General features: G+C 36.2%; 2 protein-coding genes and 1 long non-coding RNA gene across 3 annotated transcripts; all 3 read right to left on the bottom strand.

Moving 5' to 3' along the window:
• Positions 1-344: 344 nt before the first annotated feature.
• Positions 345-2,792, bottom strand: LOC130591079 (uncharacterized). Its single transcript, XM_057393986.1, has 6 exons — positions 2,732-2,792; positions 2,109-2,119; positions 1,572-1,718; positions 1,274-1,455; positions 1,107-1,135; positions 345-1,021 (listed from the first exon to the last, which is right to left on the bottom strand). Exons 1-6 carry the CDS (start codon positions 2,790-2,792, stop codon positions 345-347), a joined length of 1,107 nt encoding a protein of 368 aa, XP_057249969.1.
• An 850-nt stretch (positions 2,793-3,642) lies between these two features.
• On the bottom strand, positions 3,643-12,505 carry LOC130591236 (uncharacterized). Its single transcript, XR_008968982.1, has 4 exons — positions 11,372-12,505; positions 10,440-10,560; positions 9,376-9,462; positions 3,643-3,864 (listed from the first exon to the last, which is right to left on the bottom strand). It is a non-coding gene; the product is annotated as an uncharacterized LOC130591236 (long non-coding RNA).
• Positions 12,506-14,613: 2,108 nt separating this feature from the next.
• LOC104899063 (solanesyl diphosphate synthase 1, chloroplastic) lies at positions 14,614-21,888 on the bottom strand. The gene is made up of 6 exons (XM_010686192.4): positions 21,259-21,888; positions 20,819-20,943; positions 17,581-17,708; positions 17,392-17,495; positions 16,529-16,656; positions 14,614-15,414 (listed from the first exon to the last, which is right to left on the bottom strand). The coding sequence occupies exons 1-6, from the start codon at positions 21,488-21,490 to the stop codon at positions 14,866-14,868; spliced, it is 1,266 nt and encodes a 421-aa protein (XP_010684494.2). The 5' UTR covers positions 21,491-21,888; the 3' UTR covers positions 14,614-14,865.
• Between the last annotated feature and the right edge of the window lie 610 nt (positions 21,889-22,498).

The following is a 22,498-nucleotide window of genomic DNA, read 5'->3' as shown; positions in this document are numbered from 1 at the left end:
GCTTCAGAGGGGGAAATACCACCCAAACCTCCTGGGTGGGTCTCTTTTTGCAGGTTGCTAGTCGGAGCTTAGGATCGGGATTCGAGTCCAGGTGTTGTTGCACAAGTCTCCAAATTGAGAACATGTTGTTGGGAATAGTTGTATTGGTTTACTAGATTTACGCTACGTAACATCTTCCTATTTGCTTTACAAAAGTAGTTTCGCCTCTTGGCCTCTAGCATTATAATCCAATTTGCAAGTTAATGCACAAAAAATTCTAACCCCAAATGTTTGCATGTGTAATGAGTGCTATACGAAAATTTATAATGTCAATTTCTAACCCCCAAAAACTATGTAGTCAGTTATCACTTCTTGCCTCTCTTAGGTGTTGCTTGACTTGTGGAAGCTCCATCTGCCTTGGAAGTCTTCTTGGCCCTCTTAGGTGGTGCTTGGCTTGTAGAAGCTGCATCTGCCTTTCTCTTGGTGCCTTTCCCCTTCCTTTTATCAGTTCCACAGGTCCTGGAGTTGTAACCCACTTCCTTACATTTTTTGCACCTAACTGAGTTGTGCCTCTTCCCTTTCCTAGCTTCATTAGGCCCTCTCCTTCTTTGCTTGGTAGGTTTGCCAGGTGGTCTCTTGATATCAGGGGGGTGCAATGTGAGGAGGTTGAAGTCAGGACACTGAGTGGGGTCAGGCATGAGATGGATATGATCCCCATAGGTGAGCTTATATGTTGCCCCCTTGAAAAATGAGGATACAAAATCAGCAGGCTCAAGCCTTTGATTGAATATCACCCTTAGCGCATTTTTGCAAGGGATGCCCGAGCCTTGCCATTTCCCACACTCGCATTTAGAGTTTGTAAGTGTAATAGGGAAGTTGACATTGCCATCCCTAACCTCATACTCACCACGTCCATAGAATCTTGATTCATCACTCCTTGTTTCCAATATCCTCTTCGCATAGTCTGTGAGATCAGTTGGACCTATGTCCACAACTTTATCAAACCTTGCCCCAGTCCTCTTCATGCACCATGTTCTTATTTCTGAAATAAAACCAAAAGGAAAATACAGTTGTTAATTAAGTGCAATATTTAACAACAGTGCAAATGCAAGAAAATAAACCATTACCTTCAAGCAGGGTGAGTACATGTAAGTCCCTGTAAGGCTTAGTGCATGCATTGAAAGATTCCACAAAATTTGTGGTGTTGTGATCACAACAAACAACACTGTCAAAGAATGCTCTACTCCACTACTCTGTACATTTCTCCAAATACTCAACAGCTTTGGGATTGTACCTGGCTATCTTCTCCATCGCCTTAGTGTACACATAGTTGTTGTAAGCATCAGCTGATGTCCAAAAAAGTTGGTGGAAGGTTGTCCCACTGAAGCCTTCATTCTTGCAGTTGTTGTAGAGGTGTTGGCAACAAAATCTCCTTGTTGTCCAAGGAAAAACATCTAGCAGTGCTGACTCAACACCCTGCAATTAAGAAAACTAGTTAAAGCTTCCAACAAATTAAGTCAAAAATTCTAATGAAATTAACACAAAAAGTTAAGGATGTTACCCTCATCCTATCACCCTTCTTGCTGGAATACCAATTTCAGATTGCTGAAAAAGTAGCTCCATGAAGCAATGCTCTCAGTTGGCACAATAGTATAGTCAATGACAAAAAGTTCATTGTTACCATCTATGCTAACAACAGGATCCCCTTGTAGTTGCCACTGAGATGAGCTCCATCTATCCTAACACATGCACATCAAAGCGAACAACAAAAAATTCAAATATTTAATCAGAATTCACACTTTAAATCATATCAAACAAACTCATAAACCAAGAAATAACCCTAATTAAACATATTGCGAACCAACTTTAACTAACATGAGTTCAAATTTTGTTCAAAAATTTGAATTTTGACCACCCGAACTTTCGAAAATGCTTCCTCTCCTTAGTTTTTCTTCAACACCACCAACAATTGCGTCCTCAAGTTCAATTGTTCAAGATAGATCACTCACGAAATTCGTTTACTTCGAATATTTCTAGGGTTTTTTCTTGATTAGGGGCGAACAAAGTTTAGGGGGAGAAAGATGAAGGGGCCCTAATTTTTTTTATTGCATAAACTACAAGAAAATTACGTGTCCAGCAACTGAGAAATTGCCACCAAAACACTTAATATTAAGTAAGGGTAATCTTGTAAATAAAGGGTAACGGAGAAATAACGGACGTTAAAAAAAGGGTAATTGGTGCACAAAAATGAAAAGTCAGGGGTATATGGTGAATTTTTGAAACATTGAGGGTATATTGTGAATTTGTTAATTTGTTAGGGGTATTTGGTGAAAAAACCCCGTACTTTAAGCAACTTAAAAATAATTAGTTTAGATTGGTTCAAGAAACACATAAATAGACTATTTTTTAGTGATATGTTATTATGCAATCAATTTACAAAGAACCTAAAAGCTGTTCCAAATTAATCTCATTAATGTTAAAACAGTTCTTAGGTATTTGATTAGCAAAAATAACATGTGGGTTATAAAAGCAATGAAGCAGGACAATCATATAATATGTATAGAATAATCAGGTAAACATATAATAATGTATGAAAATAAATAGAAAGAATGAAGGATTAGAATATACAATAGAACGATTTTATATCAAAGATCTACATCATGAAATAAATTGTTAGTAACTTCAATATAATAAGAATTTATTTAAGGACCGTCGGGATTATATCGTAGCATGGGTCTACGAGATTGACAACCTTCAGAACGAGCAATCTTGAAGCCTGAAAATCTAATTGTCTGAAAGTAGGTAGATTGCATGTTTGTGTTTGAAAGGTATGAGTTTTTGTAGGAAGTTATGTAGTGTGGAGAGAGATTCGTAAGGTATTCGTAATATAAAAGTCGAGAGTTGTGTGTAAAATCTATTCTTAAACATGTACAGAAATCATGCCTATTTATAGGGAAAAAGGCACTGCGCCTCACGCGCCAGCTGAATCTGGCGCAGGCTGACGTTTCACGCGCATGAAGCAGCATGCACAATAAAAAGGTACGCGTGGTACGCATTTTGAAAAAGATAAGAAAGAAAAGTTGCGTCTCACGCAAAGAGGTGCGCTCGACACAGGACTCTATATAATTACTACAAAAGGAGTGTTATCGCGATGCTTTTCAACTCATTTGGTGACGCTTAAAAGCGTCGCGAAATTTGCTCTCGACGCTGCCAAAAAGCGTCGAGCAGAATCAGTTGGCAATTCGCGTCACCAAAAAGCGTCGCCATTGGCGTCACCAAAAAGCGTCTCCCTTACCCGTATAGCCGTCGCCACATTGGTTAGTGGGGTGCCATCAATTAATTTATAGACGCTTTAAAGTGTCCTAATTCGAGACACTTTTTGTCGACTATAATTAGTCACGACGCTTTTTAATGTTGAGAGAAATTTGGCTGGAAAATTATTCTTATATTTGTCATAAGTTCTTGACAAGGAAAAGCGTCTAGATTTTGTATGGACTCTTTTGGTACTTGTTTCTTAATTAATTAACAAATAATAATATATAATAATACAGTAATATAATATATAGTAAGTTAGAATATAAAGTCAACAATGGAACTTGAAGATTACATAAAAATACTTCGAACAATGTATATATTATCATAAATCATAAATCATAAACGTAGTTCATACAATCAAAATCCCTACACACGTTCATCAATAATACTTCATAACTAATATATTTCTAAAAATATCACAAAATTAAAACACACTAAAAATGTAGTTGTAGCCTTACAAAGCTAACTAATACTAAGATCTAGCAAAACAATGATGGTAGCCAATTTGAAACCTCACGTAATGTCCTCCTGTTCTTGATCTGTTAGACCTTTATTATTATTTTCGAGTACCTTCAAAAGATGAAAAATAAGACCAAAATTATAATTAGCACATGTAATATATCCCAAGAAATAGGTAACACGAGTAGAAAATAATTTAGACTAGAAACGAACACTATAAGGTTTATAATTTACAGAATGTTATTCAGATGTTTCCTCCAATAAAAGATGAATACACCATGCAAATGCCCCTCCTTTACATTTCTCTCCTTTCTATACAATATCTTAAGGGGATAAAGAAGGTTCTTGTGAGAAAAAACTGCTTTTGCTACTTATCAAATGCTTTGGTTGTCTAATCAACCCGAGCATTTGTAAAGATTTTAATAAAAAAATTTCACAACTACTTATGTTGATTAGTCAACCCGAGCATTTGTAAAGATTTTAATAAAAAAATTTCACAACTATTTGATGTCAATGCTCCGGTTGACTAATCAACCCAAGCAGTTGTAAACAAGTGCTCCGCGCCTCTAGTCAATCAACCCGAGCATTTGGCTGTTTTTTTTTATTACTAATTCATTCCCCCTACTTCCCTCCCTCTTCTAATGAAACTACTGCTCCCTCTTCTAGGGTCTAAGTTCGCCACGATTCTAGATTATTCTAACTCCTCTCTCTATTGTTGTTTTCTCTCCTTTTTAGATCTCAAACCATAATTCCCTAATCCTTCTCGCTCCTCTTTGAAATCAAGAATTAGCTAGGGAGGATTTTTGGCAAAGTTAAATCAAGAGGAAGAGAAGGGCGAGGATGTTCGACATTCGGAAATGACCAAGGTTCGATTTTTTTGGTGATTTCTTCTATCTCGTTCTTGGTTCTTCATTTTCGGTTTCATATCTAAGTTCGATTCGTTAATTCACACAACACTCAGAACCTAATTTTTGATTTTAGGCTTTTAATTTCAGTACTTTTCTTTTTTTGGTTTTCTAGATTTGGGAATTTTTTAGGGTTTTCTTTGATTTCGTTTTGGGTTTTGTTTGTCAAAAACTTTATCACTTACCTTGATTCCTTTTCCGGCCACTGCAGTAAACCACTGTTGTTCCCATGCTGCAGTTCCAGAGCATGTCAAAAAACGAAGTAATGGAGCTCCTGCTGATGCTATTAGAGATGTGTTTAAATTGGAGTTGAATGATGAATGTAATGTGAGTTTTCAGTAGTACTTATTTATTTGGCCTTTATGGATCTTTCTATTTTCTTAATTTGAATTTGTAGCATCCCAGAATAATATGAAGTTTGGGGGTTGTTTTTGCAATTGATTGTTACTATTAAATTTAAGAACAAATAATAGTTAAACCATGATTGAGTGGAAGATAACTTGATTGGCGTACTAGGGAATTAAGCAGAGATGAGGTCTTAACTGAGTGTGAACGGAAAAATCTCGAGGAGAAGTAACAGGTGAGATTTTTTATATCAAGATTTATGCTCCAACCAGAGGTAATTTCCATCTAATATTAACTACATGCATCTGCTTGTGCTTTTCACTTGCTGGACTACACTTTTCTTGTTGCCTTATGGTCCGGATATATACATATTAGGGCATATACAATATATTATAAGACTTCGATAAATCGTGCTTTTTAAGTATTTAGGGTCTTAGGGAGACTTGCAATGAAGGTATTGAATAATCTCCAGTAGGTTGCCCTGGTGTATAAACCTTTTTTCCAGTTTTCTCAATGATAATAACTACTCATATGTTTTATTTATTACAAAGTACTTCTCTTCTCCAACATTACTCATAACTTAATCCCAAAAACTTTGTAAAAGTCTACATATTCTAATATTCCTTTCCTCCCTCTTGCGTATACTCCATATAATTAGTAAAAAAGAGAGAGAAAGAGTGAAGAATGGCGTTCGCATCAGTAGCAGCGGTGGCACCATTAGTTGCATGAAACATCATGAAAATGGCGGCCACAACAACACAAGCATATCTTGAAAGCAAGCCAGTTCAAGAGTCAAAGGCCTTACTCACTGAACTCTGCCGCCAATTCTATCATCTTGGTTGGGTTGGGGGCACAGGTGGCAGCATCACTATCAAAGTTCACGATGATTGCATCCCTAAAACCCAGCAACTCATTGTTATGCCCCCTTCTGGTAGTCTCTCTTTCTTTACAATAATAACAAAGAATTAAAATGATTCGGGGTCTGCTAACATGAATCGTCATGAGAAATCGTTTTGTCGCAAATGAAAGAATATTAATGAAGGGAATCTTTATTTTGTATGTCTGATTGATTAATTTCTGTGGTTTCATGAAGTGGGTACCTTTTTTTAATCTGTTGAATGTTAATGGTTTATGTATTTGCAAGTTTTTTGATTGATCATATTGTGTGACTTTGTAGGTTGGCTATAGTTACTCTTTGCTTTCATCTGGGGGTGTTTTTTTTTTTTGTTATGCAAGTGTTTGATTGTAATCTGAATTGGTAAAGCTTCTAGCTTGAATTTTGGTTTTTGGGTGTTGTTTGTGTTTCAATTAATGGTGTGTGGTGCTTGTTCTGCCAATTTTTGCTGCTTTTTTGTTTGAGATGTATTCTACAGTTTTCTGATATGGATTGCACTTTTATTTTTCTATTGTTAATGATCTTACTGAGCTTTTGTATTGTTTCTGATCTATCTGAACTTTTGCTGTGAGTAGGGGTCCAGAAGGAAAGACTGCACTATTGTTAATGATATTGACTGCACTTTGATAAAGGCTTCTGAGACACTTGTACCGGTGACACTTGAGCTTGGTGGGAAAGATGCATTTATTGTGTGTGAAGATGTAGATGTGGAACATGTAAGGAAGCTTTCTTTTGTATCTGATGAGCTATGACATTTTCAAATTGATCTGCTTTGAACTCCAACATGATTGGTTTGCTCATTGACCAAAAGTATACATTCATGATGTAGGTTGCCCAGGTTGCTGTTAGGGCTTCTCTGCAATCAAGTGGACAGAATTGCGCAGGGGCTGAGAGATTTTATGTTCATCGTGATATTTACAATGCTTTTGTCGCTCAGATGGTGAAGATTGTGAAATCTGTTACAGCGGTGGGTTTGCAGTTTTAAACTCTTAAATGATTTTATTTTGTGTAGTTGTAACAAGTATTGAGTAGCTGATGCCTGATGTTCATCATGATATTTTCAATTACCGTGACTGAAAGACCTGATTAATTTTTACAGAAAATAAAATAAGCTTTCCATGAGCCTTTTGTAAATGGTAGCTCCATAATGGCAACTCTTCTCGTTTAATTTAATGCTTTACAACTTTGATAGATATTCTTATAGTTGAAGTTTAATTTGGAAGACCATGCAGAAAAACTTCAAAGCCTTGTAACTGATGCCTTGGACAAAGGAGCAGAAATTGCTGGTCGTGGCCGATTCGGGAATTTGGGTACCGATGCTGTTGATCAATTTTTTCCACCTACTGTCATTGTTAACGTGAACCACTCCATGCAAATTATGCAAGAAGAGGTAATTCGTGCATATATCATACCAAGATCAGGATCAGATGATATTTGAAATTAGTAAACTTCATCACGAACATAAGCTTTGATAAAGCATGTGATTTACTTGTGAGGTTTGATCACGCAAGTGTAGATGTTGATAGTTTACTGATAGTGAAGAGAGTTCTTAAACGAAATTTATGTTAATTCTGCACTAATTTACCGCATTCTCATTCGTCACTGGGTAATCAACTCATTATATAGTGATTATGCAATCTTCTTGATATTGAATTCAAGCCAACCAATCGTTGACTGTAAATCCATGGGTTCCAGGCAGCATGGTTGTTGATAAGTTAAGAGACTGATATGATTATGTTGGGATATGTTTAATGAATGTTATCTTGAGATGTCTTTGAAGAGTGTAGTAACTATTTTCATATGAGTAGATTATTAATTATCAAGTGCTAGTTACTAATTATTGATTACATAAAACTTCTATTGATGTCACCAGCTTTAGAATTACATAATGTTTGTAATTTTGGGTATATGTACTCGTATGTTTGGAATACAACTTGAATATGAGATATATTGAGTGGTGTTGCCTGCATCATAATCTAAAGGGCTACTTATTTTCTTTCAGTTCATTGTGAGTCTGTTGAGTTCCAAGTTGCGTAACAACTCTAAACGGGAAAAAGCGTTCCTCTGTTTCCTTTTTCTGAGACTCTACACTACACATATCATTGTCAGATAACATTCAAAGATCAAGTTGTCCGCTTGTCATATCTTGTATTCTATATAGCTTTGTTTAAGGATCTGATTAGAAAAGATGTGGTCTTTGTCTTGTACAGCTACAATGGGTATTTCCTTACATAATTCCATGACAATTGTATTCTCTTTAATTCGGAATATGATTTTCAAGTTCTTGAACACGATGAATTTTTTGTGGATTTTCTAAAAAAGTTGATGCTTGCTGTTGCTGTTGCTGTACAGCATCCGTAAGCTCTACTTTTTAAAAAAAAATATATAATTGGCAAATGCTCCGGTTGTTTAGGGAAAACCGAAGCATTTGTACTACAAATGCTCCGGTTTTCCCATAATAACCGGAGCATTTGATAGTCATATGCTCCGGTTTCCAAAAACAACCGGAGCATTTGAGACACCAAATGCTCCGGTGTCGAGCATTTGTAAAATGCTCAAATGCTCGTATGACGTCTGCTACGCGTGAAATACGGAGCATTTATGGGCTTTTTAACCGGAGCATTTGAGATTTTTTCCACTAGTGACGCTCCGTAAAGTCCTCATTTCCAAAGTTGTAAATATCCATGGATAGATAGAACATAGTAGTAATTATTAAAGAAAACAAGGAAATACGGGACCATATCTACTTTTGCGCAATGACAATCTCACTCAAATTACGAGGACAAACACACTTTTCTACATTATACAAGGGGATTGGGTACCTCAATTCCGAATCAAAATTCAGAAACACATGTACAGGCAAGTGTGGTTAGCTCCATATTTTGATGTAATTGGTTATTCCTTAACTGATCTTATCTATCGTATAAGTTCTCTATATACTACATAACCAGAGGAGTGCACCAACTGTGGACAGATTCTCAAGGAAGAGCAGTCCTACACAACAAGCTCAACAAACACACGAGGAATCCACAAAACCATCCATGTGAAGCTACCATATTCAAACATGTCACTGTTTGGGGTCAGAGTCACATACCCTTGAAGCTTCTCTAGGGTTGAAGGCTTTGGAGCTCCTCTCAAAGTCCTCCAATTTTCTAGAAGTAAGCTACTTCCTATACTACCCATCTCCTCTATTTATAATAAGTTTCTGAAAATCTTAACACAATATTCTCAAATCTACCACTCTAGGAAGTATATTCATTTTGGCATATATATGAACCAACAGAGACCTCATCAATAAATCATCAGCTTCTCTACACTAAATATTACTTAAACCCATCAAGTAATTAAGTTAGACAAAAAAAATGCATCAAATCGAGTTATAGAAATAAGAACAGACTGTAATGAAGTAAAGAAGTTGATTATCAGAGCAAGTTATCGGACAAGCTTAGACTGACATTGGCACAAATCTCTTCTCACCTGATATATCTTCCCAGTAGTAATGTTGTTGTCTCGTGTGAGTGTCACATCAAGGAAACGCTCGTAATTACCCAAGTCCAAGTCAACCTTTATGAATATACACGAGGGATATGTTAAAATTTCAAAATCCAAAACTCAAAGAAGAAATATTTTCAACCAAAATTAGGCTAAATACAAGAATGAAGTGCATTCCTGGAATGCTGAAGTAAAAACTAAAAAGTATGTTATCATATTTGACTGATGGATCAAGCAGTAGGTAATATGCATATGGGAGGCCATACAATTAAGACAGCAAAACAGACACACTAGAATGCCAGTGACCTGATAACAAATACTAAAGCCAAAAGCATCAAGTCAATATAGTTCCCAATGTCCTGTAATTTAACAGACAGACAACTTGTGCTAACAGAGCAATGTCATTTTGCTTCTTGAAAATCTTTCAAGAGCAGATTACACTTAGCTATTTATAGGTTAATTCTAATTTTGCAGTGGCGTTGGTACTGAATGAAGTTCATCCTTTGTTGATTGCATTATCTATTAGGTGTTAATGTTATAGAAAAAGGTCTGTTTGGTTGGTATTTACTTCTTTCATATTGCTTCCACTTTGGAAGTGACTCTAAGGCTTATTGTCACTATTATTGATTGCTGAGTTTCTGTAATAGTCTTTTGTCTATAATGTTTTAGATTTTATATGAATGCTGCAGTGTAGTTAGGCCAGGTGATATAGGATTTGTTCCTTAAAGAAGCCTCCTCCTATGAAAACTTGGAAGGTTAGTTGTTGCTTGCCTCCTCCTATGATAGAACATAATTATTGAAGAAAACAAGAAAATATCAAATGCTAAAGAAACTACCAATCCCACTATCTAAGTTTACTGTGATTCAAAATCATAGAATATTATCATGCTAGAAGCCATCAAATATAATCATCAGAACTCATGAAGTATGATAAAGATCAATCTGAACTAAAATATTCTATAAAAAACCGAAGACAATATGAACTAAAAAACAAAACAAAAAAATAAATAAAATTGATAATTTACCTGGAGGAATTTCTGGGGGAGAACCTGCAGTTCGATATGCATACTCCGGCCTGCTTATCTCTTTAATTTTTTAATAAAAATACAACAAGCATGTGATCCTCCCTCTCCCACTTTGGGTTGCTCCAGCCAGGAAAAATATCAAAACCTTAACAAAAAGAAGAACCATGAATTAAGAACCTAAGGTTTGAAATTATAATAGCAATAGAGTCACATGAAAGTTCAGTAAATTAATGGAATATATACATCAGAGAGTTCCTTCCATCAAGATTTATTCCTCCTAGCAGACAAAGAGGCACCCAGACAATCATTGATGCAGCGAGAAATGCAATGAATGATATGCGTTTTGAGGCTATCTAGTCAACTAGTTTCAAGCAGGAGTGAAGCTGCTCTGGACATGGAAGATCTGGTTATCTTGTGATCTGGTTATCTTGTTGGAGTAGCAAAGTATTAAATACTAGCTATATAGTAGAGAGAATGAGGGCTGACATTTATTCCCAAGACCACAATCAATCTATTACAGCTCCCTAATGATGTAAATGGCTGACCCTAACGATCAAAATTTTCAGACTACTACAATAGATTATGCTGTGATATTCTTTCATATGTGCTCAATGGTTCTAATAAACACTGTCTTATCAATATTAGGATCAAAATTAGCTGGTCCTGACCTGTGGTCATAAGCACCTTAGAGCCTAATCTATTTTAAAGACTAAGAGCTAACCTGGTAACGAACACAATGTTTCCACCATTACAGATAGATAGATCAACAAAAGTGCCTGATAGAGGGGGGCAGTGGAGCTTCACCTCTTAGTGTTTGTGCACACACAATATACCACACCACAAGGGGGAAAAAGGAACAAGGAAGCAAATAGCATAATACAAGCGAGAAGACACAAGCATGTAACTATTTCATAACAGATACAAGGCTTTTGTATAAATAAAAGAATGAAACTCACCATAAGCATTTCCAATCTGATTTTGGTTCCTAAATCCAGCAGTTACAGCTATGCAAAGGATCATAAGAATCCAGTTGATATCTGGAATGTATACTTGCCCAAGAAATTTCTTTGAAGTGTGTACTACCTTCACTATTGGAAAGCAGCCTAAAGCAAGAGCCTGCTTTATAATTGAAAATGTCGCAGATATGGTTGCCTGACTAGCAACAATTGCGGCCAAAGTTGCTACAACGAAAACTGGCCAATATATGCTATCTGCAAGTAAATAATAAAAAAAGCATGACAATAAAAAAAAAGTATATATTTCAGCTACAAAATGCAGGTTTTATTCCCCATAATAAGTTGTCTAAATTAAAATCAAATATGTTTCTATATTAGCACAAACGAAAACGGGTCTAGAAAAGTTCCAATAGAAACAAAGAGAACCCAGAAAGATTTTCACAGACCTTAGCACCAATTGAAGCCTTAAAACGCTAACTACTTAATAAGATCTAGCAAAAAAGAATTTCGTTGTCGAATTGTGTAATGTGTGCAGCTTCCATGGAAATTTCAAGAAATTCGATGTCAAATTGCAGAATTCTTATGGAAATTAGAAAATCGGATGAGAATGTTACAGAATTGTAGAAAAAAGGCAATCATTTACTGACGACTTGTATTGAAATTTCCAGAAATTCGTTGTCAAATATTTCGATTTCGCGAAAATCTTCGCAATTGCTTTGAGACTGATAGGAGGTTGAAGATGAACAATTTAATGAAGAAATCGAAGAAATGAAAAACAAAAAAAAAAAAAAAAAGAAAAATACGGTAAGTATCGGAGACATACCTGCTGGGCGCACGAATTGAACAGTGAATTATGCTAGGTTTGAGACTGAGATTGAATTGTGAAGAATTAGGGTTCGTGTGTGCGTGGAGTACTGAAGTGGGAAGTTAGAGTAGGCGGTTTTGCTTCTGGTAGAGCATTCCTAAGGTGATGCGCTATTTAACATAACACGTGCACTGCACGTGTCTTGAACGACGCCTAAAAGCAACGAAGCATCTTGACGACGCCTTTAAGCATCGAGGATAGGCGGGAATTTGCAAACCCCCCAACGCCTATATCCACGCGTTGAGGACAAAGCGTCTCAAACGTATGGCTTTTGTAGTAGTGAACACATAACTATATGTGGAATTTTTGTGCGCTTGCACTACTACAAAAGCCATACATAACTGATTCTGCTCGACGCTTTTTGGCAGCGTCGAGAGCAAATTTCGTGACGCTTTTAAGCGTCGCCAAATGAGTTAAAAGCGTCGCGATAACACTCCTTTTGTAGTAGTGTTGGTGCAGGTTGTGCGCTAGGCGCATGCTTACGTGGAACTCTACGTGTCAGGACACATGCGCTCGGTGCGGGCTGTGCGCTCAGCATAGATAGGTGTGCTTAGCACACCTTGGTGAGCTCAGCACACCGCCTTATTTTTGACACCTTTTGAAAGTTTTTTGATAAAAACACGTTTTAAAAGATTTTCTTTTATCCTTTAATTCCAAAAATCTGATTTTACGCGGTAAAATATGATTTTAACTATCTTTTGAAAATAATTATTTTATTTTATTAAAAACAAACAATTGGGCTCAAAATACAATTAATTATCATGAATGACTAATTGGGCTTTAATATAGGAATTTAACAATTTTCGAAATGGTTTTTGCGATGAATTTTCGGACTGCTCTATCCTCGGGTCGAACAAATTAAGAACGCAGTATGTTTCATGATTGGATCCTTAAATGTTGAGGCACGATTATGTGTCTACATTGTGTTAGTAGGAAGTCATCCTATTTGTGACCCCAATGGCTTTATCGAAAAATACTCTGATGCAGGAGAGAACTTTTGCAAAAGGGAATAATCACCATGCCAAGTCTAATAACATCCATTCAATCCTACGTGGCAGCAAGTTACTTCGACTGAGTTCTGTTAGTTTGTACAACCAGGTGGTGGTAGGTTTTTGAATGAATAAAGAAGGAAAGGATCGCTGAAAATAGTTGAAGACTTCCTATAGTTTAGGAGAAGCAAGTTGCATTGAGGAGAAAGTGAATCATAATTGCAATCGTATTTAAGAATATATTCCATGATCCCTTGAGAATAGAATCTAAGGCTAATTGCAACCAAAAGAAAAACGGCTAAGAATGCAACGATTATATTATTTTTAGTATAAATAGTTCATGAGCTCACATTGTAAAATCATCTCACACTCGGTACTCTCATTACTTACTTACTAGCTTTGCAACTCTATTGTACTCATACGCAAACTCGGGCATACTAAGTGAACTGGCAGGATACAATCCTCCCGTGGGTATTTCCCTCTTTTCCTCTTTTTTAAGGGTTTTCACGTAAAAACTTGTGTTGCGTCATTTACTATTTTTCGCATCTTACTTAATGCATCTTATTTTCATATCCTAATTAAGTTAATTATCAACCCCCTCTCCAAGCAAATTAGCATTAGTGTGAAATTTGCCTAAAAAGTAAAAACACCTTCTATGACCAATTGTTGATTGAGCCCATAACATTCATTCATATACTCAACAAGGAGGAGCTTGATCATCAATGGCAACAAGTTTGTAAGAGGACAACGTCCGACACTGCCAAGACCAGGATTGTAGTGCTCATTACTGTCCATATTTAGGCCAATATGGAAGTTTGGGTGGAAGGTAGTGTAGCAGACAAACTATATGAGCCTTATGATAGGAATTGCACAGTAAATTGGTTAGAAGGTTTGAGAGAGGCATATAAGTTAGAGGGAATGGGGATTATGAAGACTATAATAGATGGAAGTAAGAGATAGAACTATGAAAATGTTATAATATATTATGTATACAGTGAACGTTGTATTGACACGATGTATCATCACGTGAATCATTCACCCGACATTATACATACTACATTTCCTGACAGAAAACATACACAACTACTATAGCAAAATCACCCAATCTTGCTAAAATCTCTCTATATTACAACTGAAAAGAGTTATTGAGTGTTCATTTAGTGTTAGCTTTAGGAGTGCATCCAAGTTCCTCAAATACCTGACAACTATGTTTATTTTTTTGTAGTTTTCCACTCCTAGTACTAAAATCATCATCATTTTTCATGAATTTATAGTCTCCCTCTTCAGTTCATTACAATCTCACACATTCACAGGTCTACTAGGATATGAAGATATACATATATGAAGATATAATAAAGGCTGAATGTACGAGAAGCTGCCATTTGATATACACATGATCAAAAAATTATTGCATTGCAGCCAACAGATATAGTATGGTTCCTACCAGGGGACCAGTGTACAATAATCATTTTAATGTTGTATCTTCCATCAAAATCTTTGAATCACATAGCCATATAAATGTAAAACTACCCTAAGAGCTGAGCTCAAATTGCTTTCTATACGAATATACAGCCACCAAGCGTTGAACTTACCCCTTGGTGGTAATGCTAACATAGAGATCAAGTATTCATCTCCTTGCATTAATCAATCCTTTCAAGGTTAAATAACACCATTCTCTCAAGAGCTACGCGAAATGCACTATCAGGAAGGCATTGCAGGCTGGTCAGAGCATGATTAGCTTTCTCTTGTGCCAATTCTTGAGCCCTTTCAATACCACCACAACTTTTAACAAGTTTAATGGCTTCATCTAGTGAGCCAGTCTCAGAGAATTCAGATTCAATAATTTCTCTCAATATTGGCTCTTTTTCCAGAGCAAAAATTACTGGAGCAGTCAAATTTCCTTTAGCTAAATCTGCACCAGCTGGCTTTCCTAGTTGCTGAGCTGACTGCGTAAAATCCAATATGTCGTCGACAATCTGGAAGGATAGACCAAGATTCCTGCCGTATTCATACATATCTTCACATATACTGCGGTCCACCTCACTGAATATGGCTGCTCCCTTTGTACTGGCAGCAAGCAATGACGCTGTTTTATAGTAGCTCTTGATCAAGTAGTCCTCTAGTTGTATATCACAGTCAAACAGACTAGATGCTTGCTTAATTTCCCCACTGGCGAAATCTTTAATAACCTGCAAAGGCACTATTGTGCTTAAATGTACATTCAAGATAACTTATTCATTTTCCGTAAGTACACCCAATAATCAAACAACTCCATTTGATAGAATAATAACATATAGCGTCACACTAGAATAAATACATGTAATTTTACATCCTAGAGCCCAAAATCAAGAGTTCCAGTCCCCATTAAAACTTTAGTAGAGGGTTTAATTATAAATAGTAGTAATGTTGTGAACCATCTAGATTGCAAGATCAAAAGTGGCTCACATGTGAGGGGGAGTATTTAAGAGTATAATCCACGAGTGAGTTGAGAGTACTTGTCTCACATTGAAGAAATAAAGACAGAATGACCAACATAAGGATTGATGGGTTAATCCAACCATTACCAATTGATTTTAGGATGGATCCTTGCCAAAGTGCCAACCTTGTATATAGTCAAACTCTCATCCGGCGTGGCCTGGTGTTAGGCCCAATAAAATTTACCATGGTATCAAAGTTCAGGTTGTTGGCCCTTTCATATTGGGATATATCCTAACAAGTTCACAAGATGATCCTGTTTTTCCTTTTCTTCATAAGCTGATCATTTCTCGTTTTTGTACTTCCTTTTTTTTGTCTCTAAACTTTTCAAGCAATAGTGAAGGGTGAGGGAAGAGCTGCACTTAACTAAAAAAGTCATGCGTTGTGTTCATAAAGGAAGAAAGTTCAATAAAGTATAACGTAGAACAAATATCACTCACTAGCATGTCAGGCAACAAACTATGTCAATGCACACCCATTCACACAACTTTACAGTAACAGATCTAGCGAGGAGGTGAGCTACAACATTGCACCCCTGCATGAACAAAGTCACTGCACTAATTCTGTTACCTTTAATTTTGTAAAAAAAGGCTTCCCCACTCAAATATGTAGTATACAACCTAGTACATCTTTGGTACTACTTTAGTACTATACAAAATATGTTTTCCTGCAGGAGACTAAAAAGCCTTCCCCTGGCTTTTCACTAGTTAGAGTCAGCTTTGATATTTCTTGACCTTGCAAACAACTCCATATTAAGTCATTTTTGTTAATCTTGGGGGGGAGGTGTCATCTAAATCAAATAAATGTTGCGACTAATTTACGATATACCTGACTGATAAGCTTTATTACTTCCAAGTTTTCAAGATTTGCAAGGTACCATGATGACTGTGCAAACATGAAGTCCCCAGCTAGTACGGCCACCCTAGTGCCATAGAGTTGATGAACAGTGTCCTTGCCTGCAAACGCATCATTAACCGTCAAAAGACTAAGGTCAAAAAAACTAATAATATAAATTTACGTGTAAATTCAGAGCAACATGCCTTGTACATTACCATTAAAGAAAGAAAAGAAAAGAATACATTCTTAGGGCAGTCCCTTATGGTCAGCACTGAATTTGTTTGATTTCAAAGATAAAGACACCGCTCCTTCTCCCTAGCATCAAGAACTAATTTATTTAAATCATAAGCCCTAGGCGGATCATAATTCATAATGTTATCAGAACAACAAACTATTATCATCTTAGATGTCCTGTAACGTGTAACAGGAAACGAGCAAACTTTTGAATTTCCCGGGTAAATTCTGGTCTATAAAAGGTTGCTAATATGTATGTGCAGTTATTCACAAAAGCACATCCATTAATGTTTTAGATATAGCTGACTCATGACGGACAAGAATTGCAAGTGTCATAGCGTCAAACAAGAATGACAGAGCAATATAGCAGTCATCCAGCCAGGCTAGGAGACATCTTCAAGAAGCCATGCCTAATGTGCAGAATTCTCAATATGAGAAGTATCTTATAGTAACACCTATCAAGAAAGGTATTACACGTAATACCTCAAGGATCCTAGAAAGCAAGAAAAAAGAAAATAATATTTCAAATATAGGACTAGGATATTGATTGTGTGCAGGCATAATAATTGATATGCTAAAACCTCTAGAAGCAAAGAACCATCAACAAATCCAAAACCTACCTCTCCTCAAATTACTCTCGTCTATCACATCGTCATGTATCAGACTTGCAGTATGAATCATTTCAATAATCTCTGCCAAACGCCGATGCTCTGTCGTAAGCTCCCTGGATGCAGTTATTAGTAGATGATAAGTGAAGTTATGAAGCATTATATTCTGAAAGGATCAAACATATGACAAAAATAGCATACTTTAATCCAGCTTGTCTTGCTGTAGCTCTGGAGACAAGAAAAACTAAGGCTGGTCTCATCCTCTTCCCCCCAGCACCAAAAATCTGCTCTGCAGCTGACATAAGAAGTGGGTTTTCTGCACCAACAATCTACAGCTAAACCAGCATTAGAAGAAGTTATAGAACTGTAGTGTAATTTGGATATTAAAAATATTATCTTTATCTATTTATTAACCCGATAGCATTGGAACATAAAGAAAACAGTGACAGAAGACCAATACACCTGCATATAAAGAAAAAAGAAGAAAAAAGTAACAGAAGAGCAAATAAAATATAGCTATCTATTTAATCGCATCCACAAGGAGATGGAGATGCCCATAAACGTTTCAATAAATAGCTTAACTAAACCTTAATAACCACATAAATCATGGTGTCAAAACAAGGCCGCATCGTATTGTTCGCCCGTGTCGTAAAGGTTTTCAAATCTAACAAACCGATACTACCTGTATTGGGAAGGTGTACAAATACCGCGCTTTAGGTGGGTTCAAGAGATATCTAATGGTCGGAGCCGATATTTGATGGTACGAAAACCGCATCATCCCCATTCCCGCATCACCGTGACCGTTACCGCGACCCTGACCAAAATCGTATTTTTGATGCCAGTTATTCAAGTTCAAAGCTCAATTTCTCATTTTGGTAAAGAGAGTTGAAAAAATGTAACCAAAAAGAGTAGCTACACATCTCATTGACACTTAGAAAAACAGGTGAATCTGCTAGATGCTAAAATCTAAATTCCTGATCAGATTATTAACAGAAAAATGCCCTGAGCAAATAAGGCATTTTTCAGCAAACTATACCACCCAAATGTAAATCCAGCAAAAGTAGCAGACATATTTTTCTGTTTCCCACACACAACATATTCAATGATTGGCAGAATCCAAGAACTTAACGATAATGGCCCTGATTTAGCAATAAAGCCCAACTTAAAAAGCTCAACCATAAAGATCCCTCAATTTCCAGAAGCAAATCGTTTCGCTAGTGGAAAGGATGAAGTATACCCATATCTGTCGCCTTGGCTCCTCCAGTGTGCAGCCAGCACAGAGAATACAGAGACAGCAAAAAGGAGAACAAACCAATTCGACAATGTACAGCGAATAGGCATTTACATATTTTAGAAACAGAAATAGTCAATTGGAAAAAGGAACAGATAATTGGATGCAATTAGATTCAATGCAGTAAGGATACATCCCAACCCAGCAAAAAAAGAACTTCAAGGGAAGAGTTTCAAACGACATCCACCAACCAGCACCACTCAAATGAACTAGATGAAATCTCAGAAATACGTTCTAGAGAAAATTTTAGTCAAAAAGGAGAGTAGGGGAAAATAAACCTCATTCTCCAAAAAATGGGCAATATGATAGACATCTTGAGGTAGTTCATAAACACTACTGTGCATAGAATCTCCCAAATAAAAGTGCATGCATAGAAATGTACCATCACTCATCCAAAAACATGGGAAATAGGAAACATCTCTTTGTTGTATCTGTAAAAAGTTCAGTTGACAGCCTACTCACACCTTAAAGCAATGTTCCTTTAATTGATTCTTATATTTACGTTCCATCAACAGCATAATTGTTGTACCAGTTTAACCTATTTCGGTAGGGAGCCCCTCCCCCCCCAAAGAAAAAGAATCTCCCAGCTGATGTTGGTACTGAAGCCCCGATCCTCAAGGGAACAAAATCAATAACTCCCATCAAGATATAACTACATAAGCGCTCTTCAAAGCAGGAAGGAATCAATATCACTATTTACCAAAATTTATTAGCTTCACTTACTTTGATCAGTAAGTTCAACAGAAATTAATCAAAATCATGCTACACATGCCGTTTTTCATCCAAACATTGGAACCGTTAAAGGCACCACCATAGAGCTAACAAAATTTATAACTCAAATCTTCAAATACCAACAACGATTAACCACATGATAATGTCTATTCACCAACATCCACTAAGATTTTCTTTTATCTAATAGGAGAAGTCTCAAATGTCACATCAGTTGTCAAAGGTTTACAAGTTCCGGAAGATGAGTTTTATAGATTATCATCATCTCATAGCTTCCCTATATTCATGAATAAGTAACTTAGAGGCACTACATTATAGGGGAAGATTTGAAACGAAGAATTTCACTCCTCAGAAGAGCTCTAATTGAGTGTGTTACCCACAATAATTGCAACTCAAAGAATAAACTTCAGCATTTCTTCAGTGCAAACTTTCTGCCCCTGATGATCACTACTACAACATGAATTTAGGAATAAAGGTAATACATTCAACTTAAAACACATTGCTTTTTTTTGTTATTTTTATTTTAATTCTTTGGTTCTTTTGAGTTCCGCAAAGGAGTTGTGGAAAAGAATCCAAATGTAATGCCACCAGAAAAGTTATAGAAATACTACCTGGTTCTGCTTTCTCATTGGTTCAATGCCACCACTTCTTATAAAGGAATGTGCAAAGTTGCTTTCTTCAACATCTTTTAACATAACTCCTTGAGAACATTGAACACAGTAATAGAAACAATTACAAACTAGCCTCACTTTGCACTTGAGTCCCAACCTTATTCTCTACTTGGATAACAACTCTTCATTCAAAACTTAATCATCCTATCTTCTTTGCACAATCATGTTCTAGGACTGGCGGTAGCATTGAACATAAAACACAAACCATTCCATAGTCTGAATTCTCAAAGTGCTTAGCTAAATATGGTAATTCCTCCAGTGCATACGCTTCTCTAGAATTGCGAGTCAAAATCCATACAAAATCCACTTCTAGGAGATCCAGGATCATTTAATATTTAAGACATATTATATACGTTTTGTAGTCCTAGATTGTTAGGAGCTTAATTGATGTTCTGGTTCCCTTGAAGTGATACACTAAGAAAAATGAGGTAGTCAAATCAATTTTCTGAATGTCGAAGTTTTTCTCAGTACTTACTAAAAACCATCACATGTAAGCAGCTATAAACAGCTAACATAACAGCAAACAAGCAGCAAAGTCAAACAATACATATTTCCCACACTACTATAGTCTATACACCAACATATTTCCCACTTCATCATCATAATAAGTCTATATATAGTTCATCTCATCTTGGTATCTTCCACATGGAGTAATACTCACTTAATAAAACTCAATCCCATCCTAAGCAAGATAATACAATGAAATGCTTTTATGAAACATGCATAAAATAGACAAAATAATCCTTACAGTTTTGAGATTCTTGTTCAAAGTCAGGAGATCATCAGCAACCACTTCAAAAAGACTTGTCAAAGAAATGGGGTTGCTCAACTTCTCCTTTACATCTAAAACAGGAATTGCACCTTGACTCATCCCTATAGTGCATTCAAATTCAAAAACAAATTAAACATTCATAAGATATCCATCCCTTCAAATCAATAAATATTTCCTCCTAATTGCAATGTTTTGACTTTCACGCTTTCTAATATACAAATTTTACCAGTAACATATTTTTATTTTCTAAAATTGATACTTAGAAATATATATATATTGAGACAAATCCTCATGTAACAATAAAACAAGGTCAAAGTTAGCAATTAACTAACGCAAAAGTGTTGCAACTAAAACAGTAGAAGTTATAAGATATTAATTAACATACTTATAACAAAAAATCAAATAAATCTTCATACCATTAAGAAAGCTTTCAGGGGATTTAGTAGAGTAAACCCGACGCTTAGAACTACCAGAACGAAAGCAAAACAACTTTCTTCCTCCATAACCTTTCCTTAAGTTCCTCCTACCACTCTTTACATTACTCTTCGCAAACAAACGCTCAGATGAAGCATTAGAAGAACAACTACAAGCAATCAGGTCGAATCTCATACGACCAAAATCAACATTTTGGCAAGTCATTGACATCATTTTAAGCAATACCCAAAAAATGAACTTAGTAGAATTACAACTTGTTTTTAAAAACCACTTCAGAAAGTTTCAAAACGACCATATAAGAAGAACCCAGATGAGAAATCTTGAAAGTGGAATCAATAAGAAAATGGGTAGTTTAGAATTAGTAGAAGAGAAAAAGAAAAGCAGTTATTTTGAAGCATTTATCAACTGTAAAGAGGTGATTGTCTTAAAACAGAGATGAATCTTATGGTTGAGACAGAAAATTGAAGCGAGTGTGGCTGAAGTAGAACCAGTAGCTAAGGAATGATAGAGAGATTGAGTGGCGTAAAGCAGCCCACACATCTCCATTGCGTATTTGAGGGTAGTCTTATCAGTTGACGAAGAGGCAGCCGTGGTTGTTAAACTGTACACTAATTTAAAGAAAGACTTGGGCAGTTATCTTTTTCCCTTAAATATTAGCACACACTAGATGGGTCCCATAAAAGGTGTATTGTTTACCCAATTAGGCCTACCAAGCCCTTGTTTGGTTGTATATAGGAAGTCATACTTCTTAGTAAGTTATTTTTTCCATGTATTTGAAATTCCTAGGAAGTGTAAAATTGTGTTTGGTTGATACTGGGAAGTAGAACTTCCTATGGAAAGCTCTACTTACCTAGGTGGACCTAGGTAAGTAACTTCCTCCATGTTGGAGGAAGTAGAACTTCCTAGGAAGTGCAAATTCCCATGATTTTGTCAACCAAATAACTTCATATACTTCTACTTCCTAGGGATTTGCACTTCCCATGATTTGTTTTGTCAACCAAACAACTTCCAAGTATAGAGTGCACTTATTATGTACTAAGTGTGTTTTAGCCTAGTGGTTAATATTGAGGTATTATAAACGATAGGTTATAGGTTAGAATCTCTCATCTCCTTCTTTGTACTTTGTACTTTATATTATCTTTGTGGCACATATGGATCCAAAAAAAAAAATGCAGCTATTTATTGAACGGTTTGTTGGAGCACGCCTTTGTTAAAAGATCC

This window comes from Beta vulgaris, chromosome 4, assembly GCF_026745355.1.
Source record: "Beta vulgaris subsp. vulgaris cultivar EL10 chromosome 4, EL10.2, whole genome shotgun sequence".
In the NCBI taxonomy this organism is placed as follows: domain Eukaryota; kingdom Viridiplantae; phylum Streptophyta; class Magnoliopsida; order Caryophyllales; family Amaranthaceae; genus Beta; species Beta vulgaris.
The sequence above is the reverse complement of the archived record's forward strand: the minus strand, read 5'-3'. Positions and strand labels throughout refer to the sequence as shown.